At 41.4% G+C, this 17,205-nt stretch overlaps 2 protein-coding genes across 3 annotated transcripts; one reads left to right on the plus strand and one right to left on the minus strand.

The window, feature by feature from the left end:
* Positions 1–3: 3 nt before the first annotated feature.
* On the plus strand, positions 4–6,403 carry ndor1 (NADPH dependent diflavin oxidoreductase 1). 2 transcript variants are annotated; one of them, XM_026998570.2, is made up of 15 exons: positions 4–66; positions 681–834; positions 973–1,050; positions 1,151–1,248; positions 1,338–1,436; positions 1,782–1,883; positions 2,290–2,493; positions 2,641–2,768; positions 3,433–3,650; positions 4,089–4,196; positions 4,336–4,450; positions 4,560–4,706; positions 4,858–4,976; positions 5,358–5,452; positions 5,709–6,403. In XM_026998570.2, exons 2-15 carry the CDS (start codon positions 700–702, stop codon positions 5,851–5,853), a joined length of 1,791 nt encoding a protein of 596 aa, XP_026854371.1. In that variant the 5' UTR covers positions 4–66; positions 681–699; the 3' UTR covers positions 5,854–6,403. The 2 variants fall into 2 exon arrangements, with proteins under 2 accessions (XP_026854371.1, XP_026854372.1); XM_026998571.2 differs by having other exon boundaries at positions 19–81.
* A 130-nt stretch (positions 6,404–6,533) lies between these two features.
* Positions 6,534–9,372, minus strand: ntmt1 (N-terminal Xaa-Pro-Lys N-methyltransferase 1). Its single transcript, XM_026998573.2, has 4 exons — positions 9,251–9,372; positions 8,012–8,187; positions 7,478–7,730; positions 6,534–7,298 (listed from the first exon to the last, which is right to left on the minus strand). Exons 2-4 carry the CDS (start codon positions 8,171–8,173, stop codon positions 7,042–7,044), a joined length of 672 nt encoding a protein of 223 aa, XP_026854374.1. The 5' UTR covers positions 8,174–8,187; positions 9,251–9,372; the 3' UTR covers positions 6,534–7,041.
* Between the last annotated feature and the right edge of the window lie 7,833 nt (positions 9,373–17,205).

Raw genomic sequence — 17,205 nt, forward strand, 5'->3', positions numbered from 1 at the left:
CCGGATCACAGGTCAACGATGCTGTTTACCGGACGCTCTGCGTTGAAAAAGGTTCAACGGTACCGGGTATGTTCGTGTTAAGTAAGCTACAAATTTAAACACTTAATAATAATAATAATAATAATAATAATTCCGAGACCAAGATCTCGGGTATTGAAAAAGTTATAATATTATTTTAAATATCGTTAATGATGTCATTAAAACATTTCACATAGGCCTTCAATAGCAGGTATATAACTTTGCTAGAAATCGATGTGTAGGTTGCCTTAAGTGAAAAGATTCAGGCTCAAACAGACATTTATCGCTAACACCTGCCGATTTAGTGAAGATCAGTTGTTTGTGATGGTGAAAACCAACGAATGCAATCGAATTTTAAAAATGCTACCTGACTGCTGTTGAAAATAATGTCCATTGAACTGTAAAGCAGTAACTTAAGATGCTAATGAGAAATAGTGATATGCGCGGTGTAACCAATGGCAGATCAGTGATTCTGTTCTCACATTATAGACTGATTCTAACTCTGGAAAAGCATTGCTTCGATTTTGGTTTTCTTTTTGTTAATATGAAATCAGCTCATTCTAATATATGCTGATCTTAATACAATCAAAACCAGGTGATTTTCTACTTTGTAAGATTACAAAAAATTTGTTTGTTTTTTTTTTGTTTTTTTGTAATTGCAGAGCAGTGTTGTGGGATAGAATGTCGATCCCCACTCTCCTGGTTTTGTACGGCAGTCAGACAGGCACAGCCCAGGACACTGCCGAGCGAGTCGGACGTCAGGCCCAGAGGAGGCGGATGGGAGTACGCATGCATGCTCTGGACACTTACAATGTGGTCAGTATACATCACGGACCATAAAACCTTATTAATTGATACAGAAAGACATGTATAAGCTACAGACACGTGTAGCTTAGTGTTATGTTGGTTTGATGCCAGTACTGAAAATGGAGCTCATGCTTGTGTGTGTGGCAGGCGAACCTGATATCGGAGTCTCTCGTGGTGTTTGTTTGTTCCACCACAGGGCAGGGTGACCCTCCAGATAATATGAAGGTAAATACAGTATAACATTATGTGAGAGGCCCCCCACCCTCAGCTGTTTGCGTGTTGACTTGCCTTAGGAGTTCACAGGTTGTCTGTTCTTGTTCTGCAGAACTTCTGGAGGTTTCTGTTCAGAAAGTCTCTGCCCGCCGGTTCTCTCTGTCGCCTAGACTACGCAGTGCTTGGTCTGGGGGACTCCTCTTATGCCAAGTGAGATTTGCTATGCAACTAAATCTGTTTTTACTCACTTACATTATTACATCTACAGTCCCACTGAATGAATGCCTGGCATTTTCCAGGTTCAACTTTGTTGCTAAGAAGCTTCATAAGCGGTTGCAGCAGCTGGGTGCGAGTGCGCTCCTCCCTGTTGGCCTGGCTGACGATCAGCATGAGCTGGGGTGAGAACCCACCAGAGATCTATGTAGCACGTAGTTAGGAAAGGCCCAAATGTAATCCGGAGTTCCAGACGATTGCGATTAAGTGCATTTCTATGTTTTCATTTTGAGCAATTCATATTATGGAACTATTTTTGATCACTATCACAGCTCTCCATATATAAGCTGATATCCAAATTAAAAACAGGCTCCTTGGAGCAGTCTGCATTCTGCTGTACACATTATTGTAAATTGCACTACATGTTCAGCAAAGCTGTACAGTTTTCAAACCAGTTGTTTGAATGTTGCGTCTGTTGTATGAATTTTGGCACCTCTGTAGTTACATCACGTTGTTTTGATATCTTCCAGGCCAGATGCAGTGATTGACCCCTGGCTGGTTTTGTTCTGGCAGAAGACTCTGTCTTTATACCCACTGCCTGCTGGCGTGAGTCCCCTTGGCGACCAGGATCCGTGAGTCTACCTCATCCTCTGATGCGAGGCTTTGATTGAAGTGTTAAGTCTGTCTCTGGTCTCTGTCTGTCTCAAGTGGTCACGGCACAGTCCAAATGAACATAATAATGACCTGCTGACCTGTGGATGGCTTCTCTCTTAGTCCCTTCATGTTCATGTACTGCATATTAGTGCCATTATCTTCACTTCAATTAATAGTTAAATCTAACGTTCATATGTGGCTAGTGTGGAAGCAGAATGCCTGAATTTTAGGCATCCTTCTGTGAGTTTACAGCCTGAGCTTTTAATGAGAAATAAAAGGGCAAACCGTAGGTGTCAGCCACACCCGCTGCAGTCATTCTTTCCGTCTGTTTGGACAGAAGGATGCAAATAAAGAATGGCATTAGAATTCGATTTGTTTCTGTAGGCTTCCTCCTCGCTATGTTTTCCATTTCCTTGATGAGATCACAGAGAAGTTGGCTGAGCAGCCCCTCCCACCTGACGACCATGCCCTGCCCTCTTCAACGCACCCCTTTCCAGCGCGAGTGGTGTCCAATCAGAGAGTAACAGACCCTTCTCATTTCCAGGATGTGAGACATATTGAGTTTGACATCACAGGCTCGAAAATCCAGTGAGTATTAAAAGCAAGGAATGTTTAAATACTTCAAGTTGTCTAAAATCACTCTAAAAAGTATGCATTCAGCATGTGTCTGTAAACATTCTCATAATTGAGGCTTTTCCCCAAATGCTGTCAAACGTGCATGCGTACGTATGACAGGTACAGTGCAGGCGATGTTGTGATGATACGACCGTGTAATTCTCCAGAAGACGTGGAGCACTTTTGCCAGCTACTGAGACTCGATCCTGACCGCTACTTCACACTCACTCCTACTGATGGCAGCACAGGTGTGTGTGTGTGTGTGTGTGTGTGTGTGTGTCAAAGTCAAGTTATTTATATAGCGCTTTTTACAACAGCTGTTGTCACAAAGCAGCTTTACACATGTCCGAGTCCAAGCCCCCCATGTGCAATCCAAGGGCAACAATAGCAATGAAAAACTCCCTAGAGCATAAGGAAGAAACCTTGATACGAACGAAGACTCAAAGGGGGAGCCCATCCTCCTCTGGCTGACAATGGACACTAGCAATAATATAAACAATAAGGAGCAGAATAAGTAGAGAGAGGGAGATTTGGGGGGAGGGGGGGGGGGGGGGACATAAGCAATCAAACCCGAAACCCATCCTGCAGAACATCCAACAAGGGCAACGGAGAAGTAGTTGACTCGGGTAGAGGTGTGGTGGGCCACAGCAGGGGGGCATCAGGGGGAGGTGGGAGGAGCCATGGCAGCTGAGACGGGTTGAGGCTCAGTAACGACATGACATCAGGGTTAGGTATACCTCTGCAGAAAGAGAGAATAAATTATTAGGTATGTTCAGGTATGAGGGTGTGTAAATTAGGGTGTGTAGGTGTGTGTGTAAATATGTGCACAGCCGTCCGGTTCCTGTGTCCCAGACATAAACTGCAAAACAACAGCGCAAAGCAGCGAGCGTGGCTAACCCCTCCTCCCTGCAGCGCCTGTCCCTGTGCGCCTGCCCCAGCCCTGTGCTGTCCGCTACCTGGTGGAGCGCTACTTGGACGTGGCCGCTGTGCCGCGGCGATCCTTCTTCGAGCTGCTCGCCTCGTTTGCCACCGACGAGATGGAACGGGGCAAGCTCGCGGAGCTGAGCTCGCCACAGGGCCAGGACGAGCTGCACAGCTACTGCAACAGACCCCGCCGCATGGCCCTGGAGGTGAGCGCGCTCACGCTCGTTTTCCATGAAGAGATTGTAGAGCTCATATTCTTGGACAATTGTATTTCTGAAGGAGTTTTTTGGGTGTGACATCAATAGTGAACATTGTATTTTGCAGGTCCTTTGCATTTCCCCATCAGCATTACAACACTTGAAAATTTTATGCATATCAGACTGGCCAAAAATGCTCAATGTAATTAGGTGGTGGACCTGTATCCAGTGTATATGATCATGTTTTTAGTGCACAGTGGCGACAGATACACACTTTGCTAAATTTTCAATGACTTTTGAAAATCATGCCAGCCATGAAATACATAACCTCAGAAATGTATTTTGATGGGGGGGGGGGGGTGGCCCAAAATTTTACTGGCCACTGCTTCAAATTACTGCTGTTTCCTATTGGCCACTTAACCCCTAACTGCTGTTTCTTACCATCAGGTTCTCGCTGACTTCCCTCATACGACAGCTGAGCTGAACGTGAACTACCTGCTGGATTTGATCCCTGAAATCCAGCCTCGCTCCTTCTCCATTGCGTCTTCCCTCTTGGTAAATTCCTGCCTCAGCACATCAAAAATGGACAAGCGCTGATCCCCACAGCAGTAATTACTGCGCAGAAGGACATGCCATGGGTTTGGTTTAATATGCCTTGAAGGTTGATCCCAGTGTAAAAACCAATGTTCTTCAGGCTCACCATAACCGCATCCAGATCCTGGTGGCCGTGGTGAAGTATAAAACCCGACTTCATAAGGCACGGAAAGGCTTGTGCTCTTCTTGGCTGGCATCTCTGGACCCTTCTCAGGGTATGCGTGTTCATGTAGACTATTCCAGAAAGAACCACTAATACCAGCCAAGCATAGTTATGTTAAGGTCAGCTCAAACAACTGCATCCTAAGGATGTGTGTTCTTCAGGTGAGGTCTGTGTGCCCTTATGGGTGAAGAAGGGTGGTCTGAAGTTTCCCCAGGACCCACACACACCTGTGATAATGGTGGGGCCGGGAACAGGGGTCGCCCCTTTCAGAGCTGCCATACAGGAGAGAATTGCTCAGGGTAAAACAGGTACATTCACCTGTGAGAGGTTTTCCGAATACGAAAGGTTTCTACATCTGATGAGTACTTCTTTCTCTTCCTTAGCTATTCTTCTTGGTCTAGTATAATGTCTTCGTAGTGTTATATATTGCATGGCATAAGGTTTTCACCTCCCTCACAGCTAACCTGTTGTTCTTCGGTTGCCGGTCTGAGACGAAAGATTTCTACTGCCGCACAGAGTGGGAGGAGAAGGTTCAAGCTGGTCACATGACCCTGTTCACTGCATTCTCTAGAGATCAGGTGAGCAGGGCCAGGTGCAGCACTCACCGAGTTAATACCCCCCCACATCAATGCTGGGAGGTGGGCATTTGGGGCATGGTGACCAAAAGCTAAATATGCATATTGAAGACATATGCATAATAATTAAATATTTCACAGATAATAGAAAAAAACTGAAGAAGTGGTATTAGCAAGGACTCTATTGGACTCTAACCTATACTGGCTAGGATGCATTCTATGAGTAAATGACAAGCACTTTTGTAAGTTGCTCTGGATATGAGTGTGCTAAATGCTGTAAAATGTAACATTTTTATATTTGTTCAAGCCACTGACTTTACAAAATATACAGCTTGTGTGTATTTTTTAAAGTCAATACAAATCTTTTACAATTTTTTTTTTCAGGAGGACAAAATCTATGTTCAGCACAGAGTAAAGGAACAGGCCAAACTTTTATGGGACATGATTGCAAACAGGAATGCAGTCTTCTACATAGCGGGGTAGGTCCGTCGAAATGCTTGGTGCCATGGAAACGGCCAGTTGCTTCTAGAGTGAGACCTGGTCCTGATCAGCCTCTGTGCCCACAGTGAGAGACCTGGTCCTGATGAGCCTCTGTGCACACCCATTTCACACATATGTGCAAATTGGGCCTTTAGTACCAAGTAGGAAAGGATTCACTGTTGCCACACTTTCGGGAAGTCCGTAATCTTCATCTGCTTTCAATGGCACTTCACTGAGTGCTTTCTTTGGGTCTAGGAATGCCAAGCAGATGCCTGCAGCAGTGTGTGATGCGCTGAAGGAGGTTTTCAAGCAGGAAGGAGGCATGACTGAGAGCCAGGCCCAGGAAATGCTCAACAGCATGGAGAAGACAGGTCTCTTCCAGAGCGAGACCTGGTCCTGATCAGCCTCTGTACACGCAGTGAGAGACCTGGTCCTGATCAGCCTCTGTGCACGGACTGAGAGACCCGGTCCTGATCAGCCTCTGTACACGTAGTGTACAGTCAGTTCATACTTATTCCCAGGTTGGGCCTTTAGTACCAAAGGTAGACATAACACAAGTCATGGGTGTGCTAGTGCTGTGTGTAGTTGTCCAATCTAATGCAACTAATGATTTAAATACACACACAGAATTCAGATGGGCTCCGTGTGACTTGAAAGAAAAGAAGAAAGACTTCCAACCTTTGCCTTACGAGTGCACATCTACTTGTGCTGTATTATTAAGACCTACGACTCTGGGTACTGAGTGGTGTAGATTAGAGTAGAATTTAGGTACTGCTAATTCTACATGGCACTATGGAGGGACCAAGTGACGCAAAATCAAGTTTATATGTATAAGCTGCACTGTTATAATGTATAATAATGCATTAATAACAATAATACATGAATACAATAATGTAGAAACTGTTATACAACTACAGTGAATTAAGCCTTAAATAAATCCATAAACTAATTTCCTGAGTCTTGGCTAAATATTATAATTATGTATTAGAAATACACACATTACCTTTAAACAAATCATAGACATGGTTAGTACATGGTTATCACACTTGGGGAATAATTCTATAAAAGACAGTTCAGAAGTTATATCTACAAAGCTGTTTATTTTCTGTGCAAACTCACAGTAAACAATACGTGCATATACTTTTAAGTCCCTAAATAAGTTATGTACAAAACATACTCCTAGACTCGTCAAGGTTTTATTGCTCAGTCCCATAATCACACACACACAGTAGGGCTAATCTCAGATGGGCCGACACTATCAAGTCTCATTCCAATGAATGCAAACAAGGGCACTTCCACAAACATAGCTCTTAAAAAAAATAGGCCAAAGACATTTAGATTTCCTAAATGCTTATATGACCTACTACTGTAATCTGACATAGTCCAATATCCCTGATAGCAGTAGTATATAGGAGTCTGTGTGCACAGAGGACTCCTAAAATCTCCGTTGTTAAAATCCCAAGCTTTGATACAGATACATATTGATCCTGTTGTGACATTCCCATCTTGGAACTTGAAACTGCAATGACAATGGCAGCAAGGGACAATCTTGTTAACACGTTCGAGCTTTCACTCAGGTGCACAGCTCCTATCTAAGGGCTAGCGTATGGACCTGGTAGATCTCCTCTGGGAAGTTCTGCTGTTGCTCCTCGTGGACAACTGTAAGTCCAGCTCTGGCCACCAGGTGGCGCAAGACGCCCAGGTCCCGGCACACGCTGCTGTCCACGTCATCGGGCACCACACCCTCGTAGGCCACGTTGTCCTTCACCACAATGAGCCCATCGGGACGCAGCGCACTGCGACACCGCCGCAGGAACTCCACCAAGTGGTCATCGGTTAGGTGACCTGTAGAGGAAAGGCCAGTTACTTTAAGTACCTATAGCATCACTGTTCATACTGAGCCCACTTCAGTTGGATCAGGACCACCCAAGAGTCATACTTCAGGAAAAGCTGCTCAGTCATTAAAGGCAGTAAATAAAGGACAGGTTATGGGTGTTCTGACATCAGTGGATTCCGTGCCATACCAATGACCCACTGGATCCAGATTACATCATAACGTCCTGTCTGGGGCTGAAAATCCTGCAGGCCGCAGCAGATGTAGTTCTCTACCCTCTTGCCCTCCTCGCCCAGGTAAGTGCGAGCTTTGTCCAGGAATTCCTGCGTCACATCCACCAGATCTACGGTGCGGAACAGCGGCAGGAGCAGTCGCTTGGTGATGCGGCCAATTCCCGCTCCACAATCTAACGCACAGCCTGGCCTAGTCTTTCCCTTGCCCTCCTGGGAATAGAGCATAGGGGAAATGGAGTGAGGAAGAAAAAGGAGAAGTAGAAACTGCACTGGGGCTGCTATACATCATTAAAAGAGTAAAATGTTGGGTTTGAGAAACTAAAATAAGTTCAAAAGCCCTGCTCAGTGACATGTGAATGCATTAATCTGTCTAATGAATTTTCACCTTCAATTGCCCCTAACCTCCCTTCACCAAATGGAAAAATGTTCATGCATCAAATGCACAATTTAATACATCTTCATGTCCATAAACAAACCACAAGGTGTCTCACCCCAAGGAATTTCTGCAGGAACTTTTTGGAACCGTTGATGTCAATGCTAGAAATGCTGCCATAACCTCCGAGCATTCCATCCACTGTGGGTGGGACCTCTTTCCAATATTGTTCTGCCTTAGAATAAAAGGCTTGCTCGTCCTCAGCGAGGACGTCCTCCATTGCCTAATGAACTTCTGGGTCAACAGATGATATAGAATGTTAACTGCTGTTGCTAATTTGATTGTAAATGGCTTGAACTGGGATTTTTTAAGAGAAAGATGATTAAGGGATTAAGTGCAACTTCAATCAAAAGGTGATCTAAGCACATCAGTTAACAATAATTCCTAAAATTTGTGGTTTTCTTAGAATCTGGTAGCTTTTAGGAAAGCGTGTAACTATCTGTTTCTAGTGCAAAAAAACAGAACTCACAACACAGAAAAAAGCAAGTCCAGATTTTTAAATATTTCTATTTGGTCCATTATAGAACTGTACAGACAGTGGAAAAATGTGCAAAAGTGCACAGAATGATAAATCAATTATCTGCACTTGTGCACATTTTTCACTGCCTGTACAACATCCGTTTCAGCAACAAAGGGGTAGAGAAGTTCCTTTCGTAGTACCTATTCGTAGTTCCTTAACACTCAGTTGTAAATCAAGGAGATTCCCTGGCGAAACTAAACTAGGTAGTGTGTAACATTACCCCTTGCGTTAGGAATTACAAGAGCGCTCACATCACCGTCACGTAGCCAAATCTGGCCTTACTTATCTTAGTTTCAGCTTTCATCTCTCATTTTAGGACTAAGGAGAGGTCAAAGAAAGACATGACATGAAGAGTAGCTGAGCCAGTTTGCCTATAAATACTTCAGTTTATTTGCCGAAAAAAAGGCGTAAAACAACACGTGAGACCTCAAAGCTGAAGTGACTTTCTAACTACATCTAAGACTACGTCAAAAACCATGTAACTAAACGAGTTAGTGGCGACATGATAGTCAAGTAACGTTAGGTAAAATGTAAGCCAATACAAGCGTAAACGAGCACCAAAAGTAGCGCTAACGTTTAGTAATGACAGTCAGCTAACATAGCTAACTAGCTAGCCTGCTAACTAATTAACATAATGCTAGCTTCTTTTATTCCTCTGTGCATACAAAATGATTAGCTAGCTAGCTCGCTACACACATCTTAAGTACAGGTATTCTGTGATGAGATCCGATTTCATAAACATCCCAGGAAGTCACCCAGTGACTAATAAACACTTACCTTTGCCCGTTACTACGTATGTCCCTAAAAATGTCAAGCCTTAAAGTCGGTCATGTCAAACCAGTGTGATCTGACTAACACTAACTGGCGTTCTTGCTGTAGGCCGGTACACCAGGCGGCCGAGTAAAGGGCGGAGCATATGTTAATCATGTTCGTCTGAAGCCAATTACACGATCGATTTTTGATGTCAGTCATTTTTTATTAAGCCAACCAGTAGCCAGAGTTAGTTGTCTTTATTTTCTTTAAACGTGGGTTTGGTTTGCGGCGGCGCAGAGCGCGAATATTCTGCTAGAAAAGTAATTTATATTTAATAAGTGTGGATTCAATACCTTTAACATTAATTAGCAACAGTAGCTATTTAGGCCATTCAAAGAGATTCTAGCCTAACGTTAATGCTAGTCGCATGAACGTTTGCTACATAACGCTAGCTAGCTAGTTAGGAACGTTCCGTGAATACATTTCTGTAAGCAAACGTATTGAAATAACCACTTTTAACGTTTATAGACCTAAATTCCATCGTGTGCTAAGTTATAATGGAACTTCACTTGTATCTTGTCACTTGTTTCTGTTCCTTGTGAAGTACAATCAAGACACATGTACAATGAATGAAATTACACTTTTAGGGTTACAGAACACAAGGACGCTTTACAATCAACACACAGCTTTTACACCCAGTCAACACACTGGTGAGAAACGGCAGCACACTGTGCACCGCGTACTCTCAACCGAAAACCACAGCCACCCTGGGTGCATCGGGAGCAGGAAGGGGAGAGAGGGCAACACCCAGGAAAGAGCGCCATCCATCACTTTGCTGTCATGCCATGCAGGCATACAGTCAATCTCATAACACTCACAACAGGACCTTTTTTTGGGGGGGGGGGAGCCAGTTTACAACCACAACATTTAGGCTAGCTTATTCAGATGAAAAGTGTTATTAATTGATTTAAACCATTTCACTGTTTTTGAGAATTAAAGGTTTTCCAAGGCATTGTATAATTATGTTTTCTTCTTATTGATGAAAGGGGAATGAGGAAAATACAGTCCAACAGACTGTGCAGTAATTACATCACAAATGTAACTATTACACTGGAAATCTATAAATAAATCTGAGTTAAAATGTGTACAAATAAGAAAGCCTTGCCGAGGCTGCATGTTCACACACCTTGCAATATATTAATCACATAAATATTCTCATGTTATTCTTTCAGCTTCACAGAATGGTTCATAAGAGTTTTGAGCATCCAAGTATAGTAAAAGAAGCTGATGTTTTTTTTTTACTTGTGTCATTTCTGCTATCTCACCATATATTCTACCAAATCTAGGGGTGTATGCCAATGAGCATTTGCTGGGGCATCAAAAACAGTTAAATATGGAGGTGTGTATAGAAGGGGATTATGTTCATTGACTCATTTGTCACATCTAAACATCTGCATATGCACCATAGAGAGTGTAACCCCAAACAGCCCCATCAACCTCTGCACACACACCATGGAGAGTATAAAGACTTTCTGCACCTCTGTCTGGTACAACAGCTACTCCTTCTGTGACCACAAGGCCCTCCAGCTCCAGACATTTGTGAGATCTGCCAGTCAGTGTCTGTGACTCCCAGTTTTACAGGACATTTCTGGTCATGATACCTTGGGGATATTAAAACTCAAACTCACAGCCTTACAGGACATTTACTGGTCATGACGCCTGAGGAAGACTCATTAACTTGCAGCAGACTGCAATCACTGAGCATACAGCCTGTTTCCCAGGCTGCCATCTGGTAGGCTGTACTGTATTCTTTGTCATGAAATCACTTAATGTTACAGCTCCATACTCAATCTTTTGTTCATATGCTTACATACATTTATGTCAATGATGCTAATCTCTTTCATTTCTGCTAATCTCTTTCATTTCTGCCACTGTATGGTGTTTGTTATAGACATGTACTATGGATACATTGCCTCTGCACACATACATACTTATTTTGAATATTTAAAACTACACCTCTGCAGTTAATTTGTAGTCTTCTGTCCTTGCACTACAATAGTAATGCTAACTCCATTCCTATCCTGAAGAGCTTGCTCAGGAATGGCAGAAGATAGGTTTGAGTGTATCTGCACGCACAGTGAGGCGAAGGCTTTTGAAGGATGGCTTGGTGTGAAGAAGGACAGCAAAGAAGCCACATCTCTCCAAGAAAAACATCAAGGACAGACTGATATTCTGCAGGAAGTATAGGGATTGGACTGCAGAGGACAGGGATAAAGTTATTTTCTCTGATGAAGCCCCCTTCAGACTGTTTGGGACATCTAGACAAATGACTGTCCAGAGAAGAAAAGGTGAGCACTACCATGAGTCCTATGTCATACCAAGTTAGGCATCCTGAGACCATTCGTGTGGAGAGGGTTTGCTCAAAATGTTGCCTAAGAACACTTCCATGAATAAGGAATGGTATCAAAACATCCTCCAAGAGCAACCTCTTCCAGCGATCCAGGAGCAATTTGATAAACAATGCTTTTTCCAGCATGACAGAGCACCATGTCACAAGACAAAAAATGATAACCAAGTGGCTTGCTGAACAAAACATTGAAATTGTGGGTCCATGGCCAGGAAATTCATCAGCTCTCAATCCCACTGAGAATGTGTAGTCAATTCTCAGAAAGAGGGTGGACAAACAAAAAACACAGAAACTGTGATCAACTCCAAGCACTGATTAGGCAAGAATGAGTTGCCATCAGTCAAGATTTTGTCCAAAAGCTGATATGCAGCATGCCAGGGCAAATTGCAGAAGTCTTAAAAAAGAAAGGTCAACACTGTAAATATGAAGTCTTTGCTTAAACTGGATGTATTTGTCAATAAAAAGTAAAAAAAAACAAAAAAAAACCCCAAAACATATAAAATGCTTATAATTGTACTTCACTCTACCATATAAACAATTGACAAAATGATTTAAAAAAACCCCAAAAAACAAAACCCAAAACAAACTGATGCAGTAAACTTTGTGAAAATCAAAATTTGTGTCAGTCTCAAAACGTTTGGCCACGAAAGTAGCTTATTGAAGTAATTAATGAACGAACTAAAATAGCACAATAGTTTGTGTAAACTATTAATATACTATTTTGCAAATTACATGGACAGATTCTGCTGCATCGCTGATGGGTAGGGCTACTGATTACTATTTTCAATCGATTTGCGTTTAACCAATCGCAGCGCAGTTACCGCCTTCATTTGGAATAACAGTTAAGATGAGTGGCTGCAGTGCAAAATGAGAAACAAGTAACTTCATTTGCCGATCGGCCTAATAAAACTTGACAGACAACAAAAGCCTTGTATCTAATTGGATGTAGTCGGAAATGAGTGACGAGTACCCCGCACCCTGACTCCTCCCTCTGGTGTCTCCGTGTTTCGTAGCTCGGCTAAATTTTCCTCCTCTACGTCATTTCCTAATTTGGTGCGCGCGTTTCTTATTTAAAATGTCTCCACCTTGTGGTAAGTATTTATCTCGCGACCACGGTGTTTACCGAAGATAAGCTGTTGGAGTCAAACGAAAATTTAAATGTGTTAAAATGTGATAAAATCAGTGATACTGATGTAATTGTTTTTGAATTATCACGACTTACTGATGGCACATTAAAAACAAACACACAAAATATCTTTATAATTATATATTAGTACAATATAGTACATTCTTTCAAACTTTATTTACTGACTATGTGTTTAGGCTTATTAGCATTATCTACTTGTGTGCCCCATTCAGGATAAAACTAAAATTCACATCCCTTAAAATATGTTCATCATTCATCAAAATTACAATCCTTTTTGTTACCCCTTTATTTCCTATTTTGGTCAGCTCTTTTTCCCATCCTCTCTTTTTCTTTTTCTTTTTCTTTTTTTTGACTTTATTAAGAAAATTCAATTCAATTCAATACAAACACTCCATCACAAAAACCTCACCAACAATATCCACCAGAGGACCCAGACTACCTTCACTCTATACATTAACAATTAACAATACCATTTACATCTGTAAATTAGGTATACATCATCCATTTATATGTCCAAAAGAGTCAAGGGAAATTTCTTTTTTCCTCTCATATCAATCGTCTTCAACCTTTTTAACTCACACACAATCTGTTTAAACACTGTTTCTGCAGGTATTATACATTGCTCAATAATCATCTTACATCGTGTTTTCCAAATCTTTGAATTTATCACACAAACAATCATCCAACAAAAGTTCTTTACATTCTCAGTCAAATTCTCATTAAACACTTCCCCTCCACCTGAATTCATTTCTTTAGCTTCCTCTAAACTTCCTCTAAACTCTAAGCTTCTAGCTTTTATTTGGTGGCTCTCTTCCAAGCATTGCTGTTCACCCTTTACCCATGCTGATCACCCTTTACCCATGCTGATCACCCTTTATCCTTGCTGTTCACCCTTTACCCATGCTGTTCACCCTTTACCCTTGCAATTCACCCTTTATCCTTGCTGTTCACCCTTTATCCTTGCTGTTCACTCTTTACCCATGCTGTTCACCATTTACCCATGCTGTTCACCCTTTACCCTTGCAATTCACCCTTTATCCTTGCTGTTCACTCTTTACCCATGCTGTTCACCATTTACCCATGCTGTTCTCCCTTTACCCTTGCAATTCACCCTTTATCCTTGCTGTTCACCCTTTACCCTGGCAATTCACCCTTTATCCTTGCTGTTCACCCTTTACCCTTGCAATTCACCCTTTATCCTTGCTGTTCACTCTTTACCCATGCTGTTCACCATTTACCCATGCTGTTCTCCCTTTACCCTTGCAATTCACCCTTTATCCTTGCTGTTCACCATTTACCCTGGCAATTCACCCTTTATCCTTTCTGTTCACTGTTTACCCATGCTGTTCAGTATTGACCCATGCTGTTCACTCTTCACCCATGTTGTTCACTCTTTACCCATAGTACTCACTCTTTACTCATGTTGTTCACTCTTTACCCATAGTATTCATTCTTTACCCATGTTGTTCACTCTTTACCAATAGTATTCACTCTTTATCCTTGCTGTTCACTCTTTACCCATGATGCTCTGTTTTTCTTTCCACCTACCTCCTCTTCTTTCTCTTCACTCTGCCTGTCCTTTTACTGGAGCTGGCAGCACTCAGTGCTGATGACTCAGTCTGCTGCTCGTCTACGCTGGACAGCCTGAAGTCGATATTTAATCGGATCTGCTCTCCTCTCTCTTTTGCCCTGCCTCTCTGATGCCCCTGCTTCTCTCTCTCCTCCTCTTCTCATTAGAATTACAAAGCAGTGGCAGAAATGGAGTGGAAATCAACACTTAGTGAATAACCCTGAGTCAGCAACGTCAGCGGCGCCTCCACCTTCCCTTCACCTCTCTTGTCTCCAGCTGTCTTCGCTCTCTCTCTCTCTCTCTCTCTCTCTCTCTCTCTCTCACTCTTTCACCCCCCCAACTCTTTGCCCCTGCTCATTAAGCAGTTCTACACTCTTACCATAGAGAATGTACTCCCATTAAGCCCCAACCATCTTCCACTCATTTATACACATATATGTGTGACACCTGAAATACTACTACAGTGATGGAGAAAAGCAACTGATCCTGCATGACTTCTTAGCAAAGACATGTCATCTGCTGAACTGCAGATACATACTGTGATTATTGATATATTCTATATAGTTGATATATGCTACATTCATATGCTACATGCATATACACAGTAAAGAAAAGAGAAGGTATGGATTAAGTAAAACCTCCCTTGTTCCTGTGCAACACATTCCTGTTCATCATTTTTTTACATAAATAAAATATCTTTCTGCTGATTTGACATGCTTGCAAATATCTTATTTCATAGAGAACAGCATAAAAGGGGATGGGGGCAAACCTTTGGGGCAATCTGCTCGACTCCCATCTCCCTATCACCATGCTCTAGAGGCATGGTCACCTGAGGGTACTGGGCTGTAGTGGAGAGAGGGGGAACATAGGAAGATTGTGTGTGTGTGTGTGTGTGTGTGTATGTGGAGGTCACCAAGCTTCCCTCATCACCATCCTAATCCTATCTAGAGCTTAGGTTTCTCCTGAACAGGCACAAGGACATGCATCAGCAGAAGCAACAATTTACATAAGCACGCACACAGATACACACACACACACACACACACACACATACACACACACACACACACACACACACACACACACACACTCACACGCACACACACAGGCACACACACATGAACACACATACATAGGTATAAATGCACAAACCCACTTCCACCACAATATATGATCAATCTGTTAAAGTGTAATGGCAGGGTAGGACTAATAGTTCTGTACACACACACACACGCAGAGCGAGCGAGAGAGAGAGAGACAGAGATATCTGTTTTTAAAGTATAAAAAGTAGAGCTATATACATTACCAATATTTTGACATTTCCATCACCTTCACTGTTTTGTTTTTTTATTGTTTAGTGTGTATACTTTTGAAAAGAAATCTCTTCAAAAATGTCTACTTCAACCTTATATCAGTGCTTAGTAAACCCTTAAGTCTTGACTCTTAAAAATTTGAATCCATTTAAGTCATAATAATGGCTTTATTAACAATCCAAATATTCAGACATTGTTCTTTATGTTATTAGTAAACATGTCAATTTGTAAGTTATAATTCATTACAATATTGCATTTTTAGCTTTTCTATTTAACAACATATAAATCTAGAGTAGGTGCAACAGGTGAAAAGAACAAACTTAGAAAACAGGTAAAAATCTGTATTATACCACAAATATAACAATGTAGTCTAGTCTTGGAATGCTGGACCTTAATATTATTATGACAAACACTTGTTTTTAACCTGATTATATATAATTTTCCCCCCATTATCACATTAGATCATTAGAGGAATTCACTATGCATGAGGGTTCAAATGCTTAAATTTATATTTGATTACAATTAACCAATATTAATTGTAATGTTAATTGTAATTGTTAATTGTTTGTATCAACACACCACTGTAATACTTTTCATGATTTGCAAACCATTTTTAAAAATTCCATAGTATTTTTGCATACTTTTTTGAGTATGCAATAGTAATTTTGCATATTTCTTTTCTAGCATGGATTCTTAATTTGCTGCTAGTTTTCTGTATAAGCTTTGGTTATTTTTTAAATAGCTGCTTGTTTTGCAGTTATTTTTGATTATAGGCATGCATATTGTATACTGTATTTTCAAAGTATGTCCATTTATTTGTGGAATGCACACTAATTTCATCAATTTATTTTTCCTATAAATTTGTCATTTGCATATTAGTTTTTTGAGTATGCATACTTATTTAGGTATGCATGGTCAGTATTGAATAATGCATGGTTGTTTAACATTCATTTATATTCACACTTATTTTTGAGTGAGGTGTATATGCTTTCTTCCATTTATTGTCTTGCATAGATGTTGCTGTGATATAAACCTCAACTTGACTAGATTAGATGTGTGCATAAACTATGGACAGCTAAACCAAAAACTAAACAGCCATTCTCACAGCCATTTACTTAAGATCTGATAAAACAGGATAAATATATTTGAATGACTTTAATTTTTACATGGTATACCTAATATAAACATAAAATATCTGTTCTCTGCAATGACTTAAGTAGAATCTCTGTGTTCATGTGTGTAAAAGAGAAGGAGGGAAGGAGAGTGGCTGACAAAGAGATATCGAGAACACATGATAAATCATCTAAAGACACATATTCAAACGGCAGAAACATCAAGATGCACTTCATACCAACAGACAGGAATAAAGGGTGGGATAAAGACCTCTGGAAGCATTGACATATTTAGCCACAGGATGGCACTGTTGTTCTATAGAGCAATACTTCAGGAGACAAGTGTCATGCGCGACTTTTTTCTCCAGTTCTCAGACTGAAAACTTATTTTCAGGGGCTGTGGATGAGCGTTCGTTCTAACTCCGCGTGG

The sequence above is a fragment of the Electrophorus electricus genome, chromosome 6 (assembly GCF_013358815.1).
Source record: "Electrophorus electricus isolate fEleEle1 chromosome 6, fEleEle1.pri, whole genome shotgun sequence".
Taxonomy (NCBI): Eukaryota; Metazoa; Chordata; class Actinopteri; order Gymnotiformes; family Gymnotidae; genus Electrophorus; species Electrophorus electricus.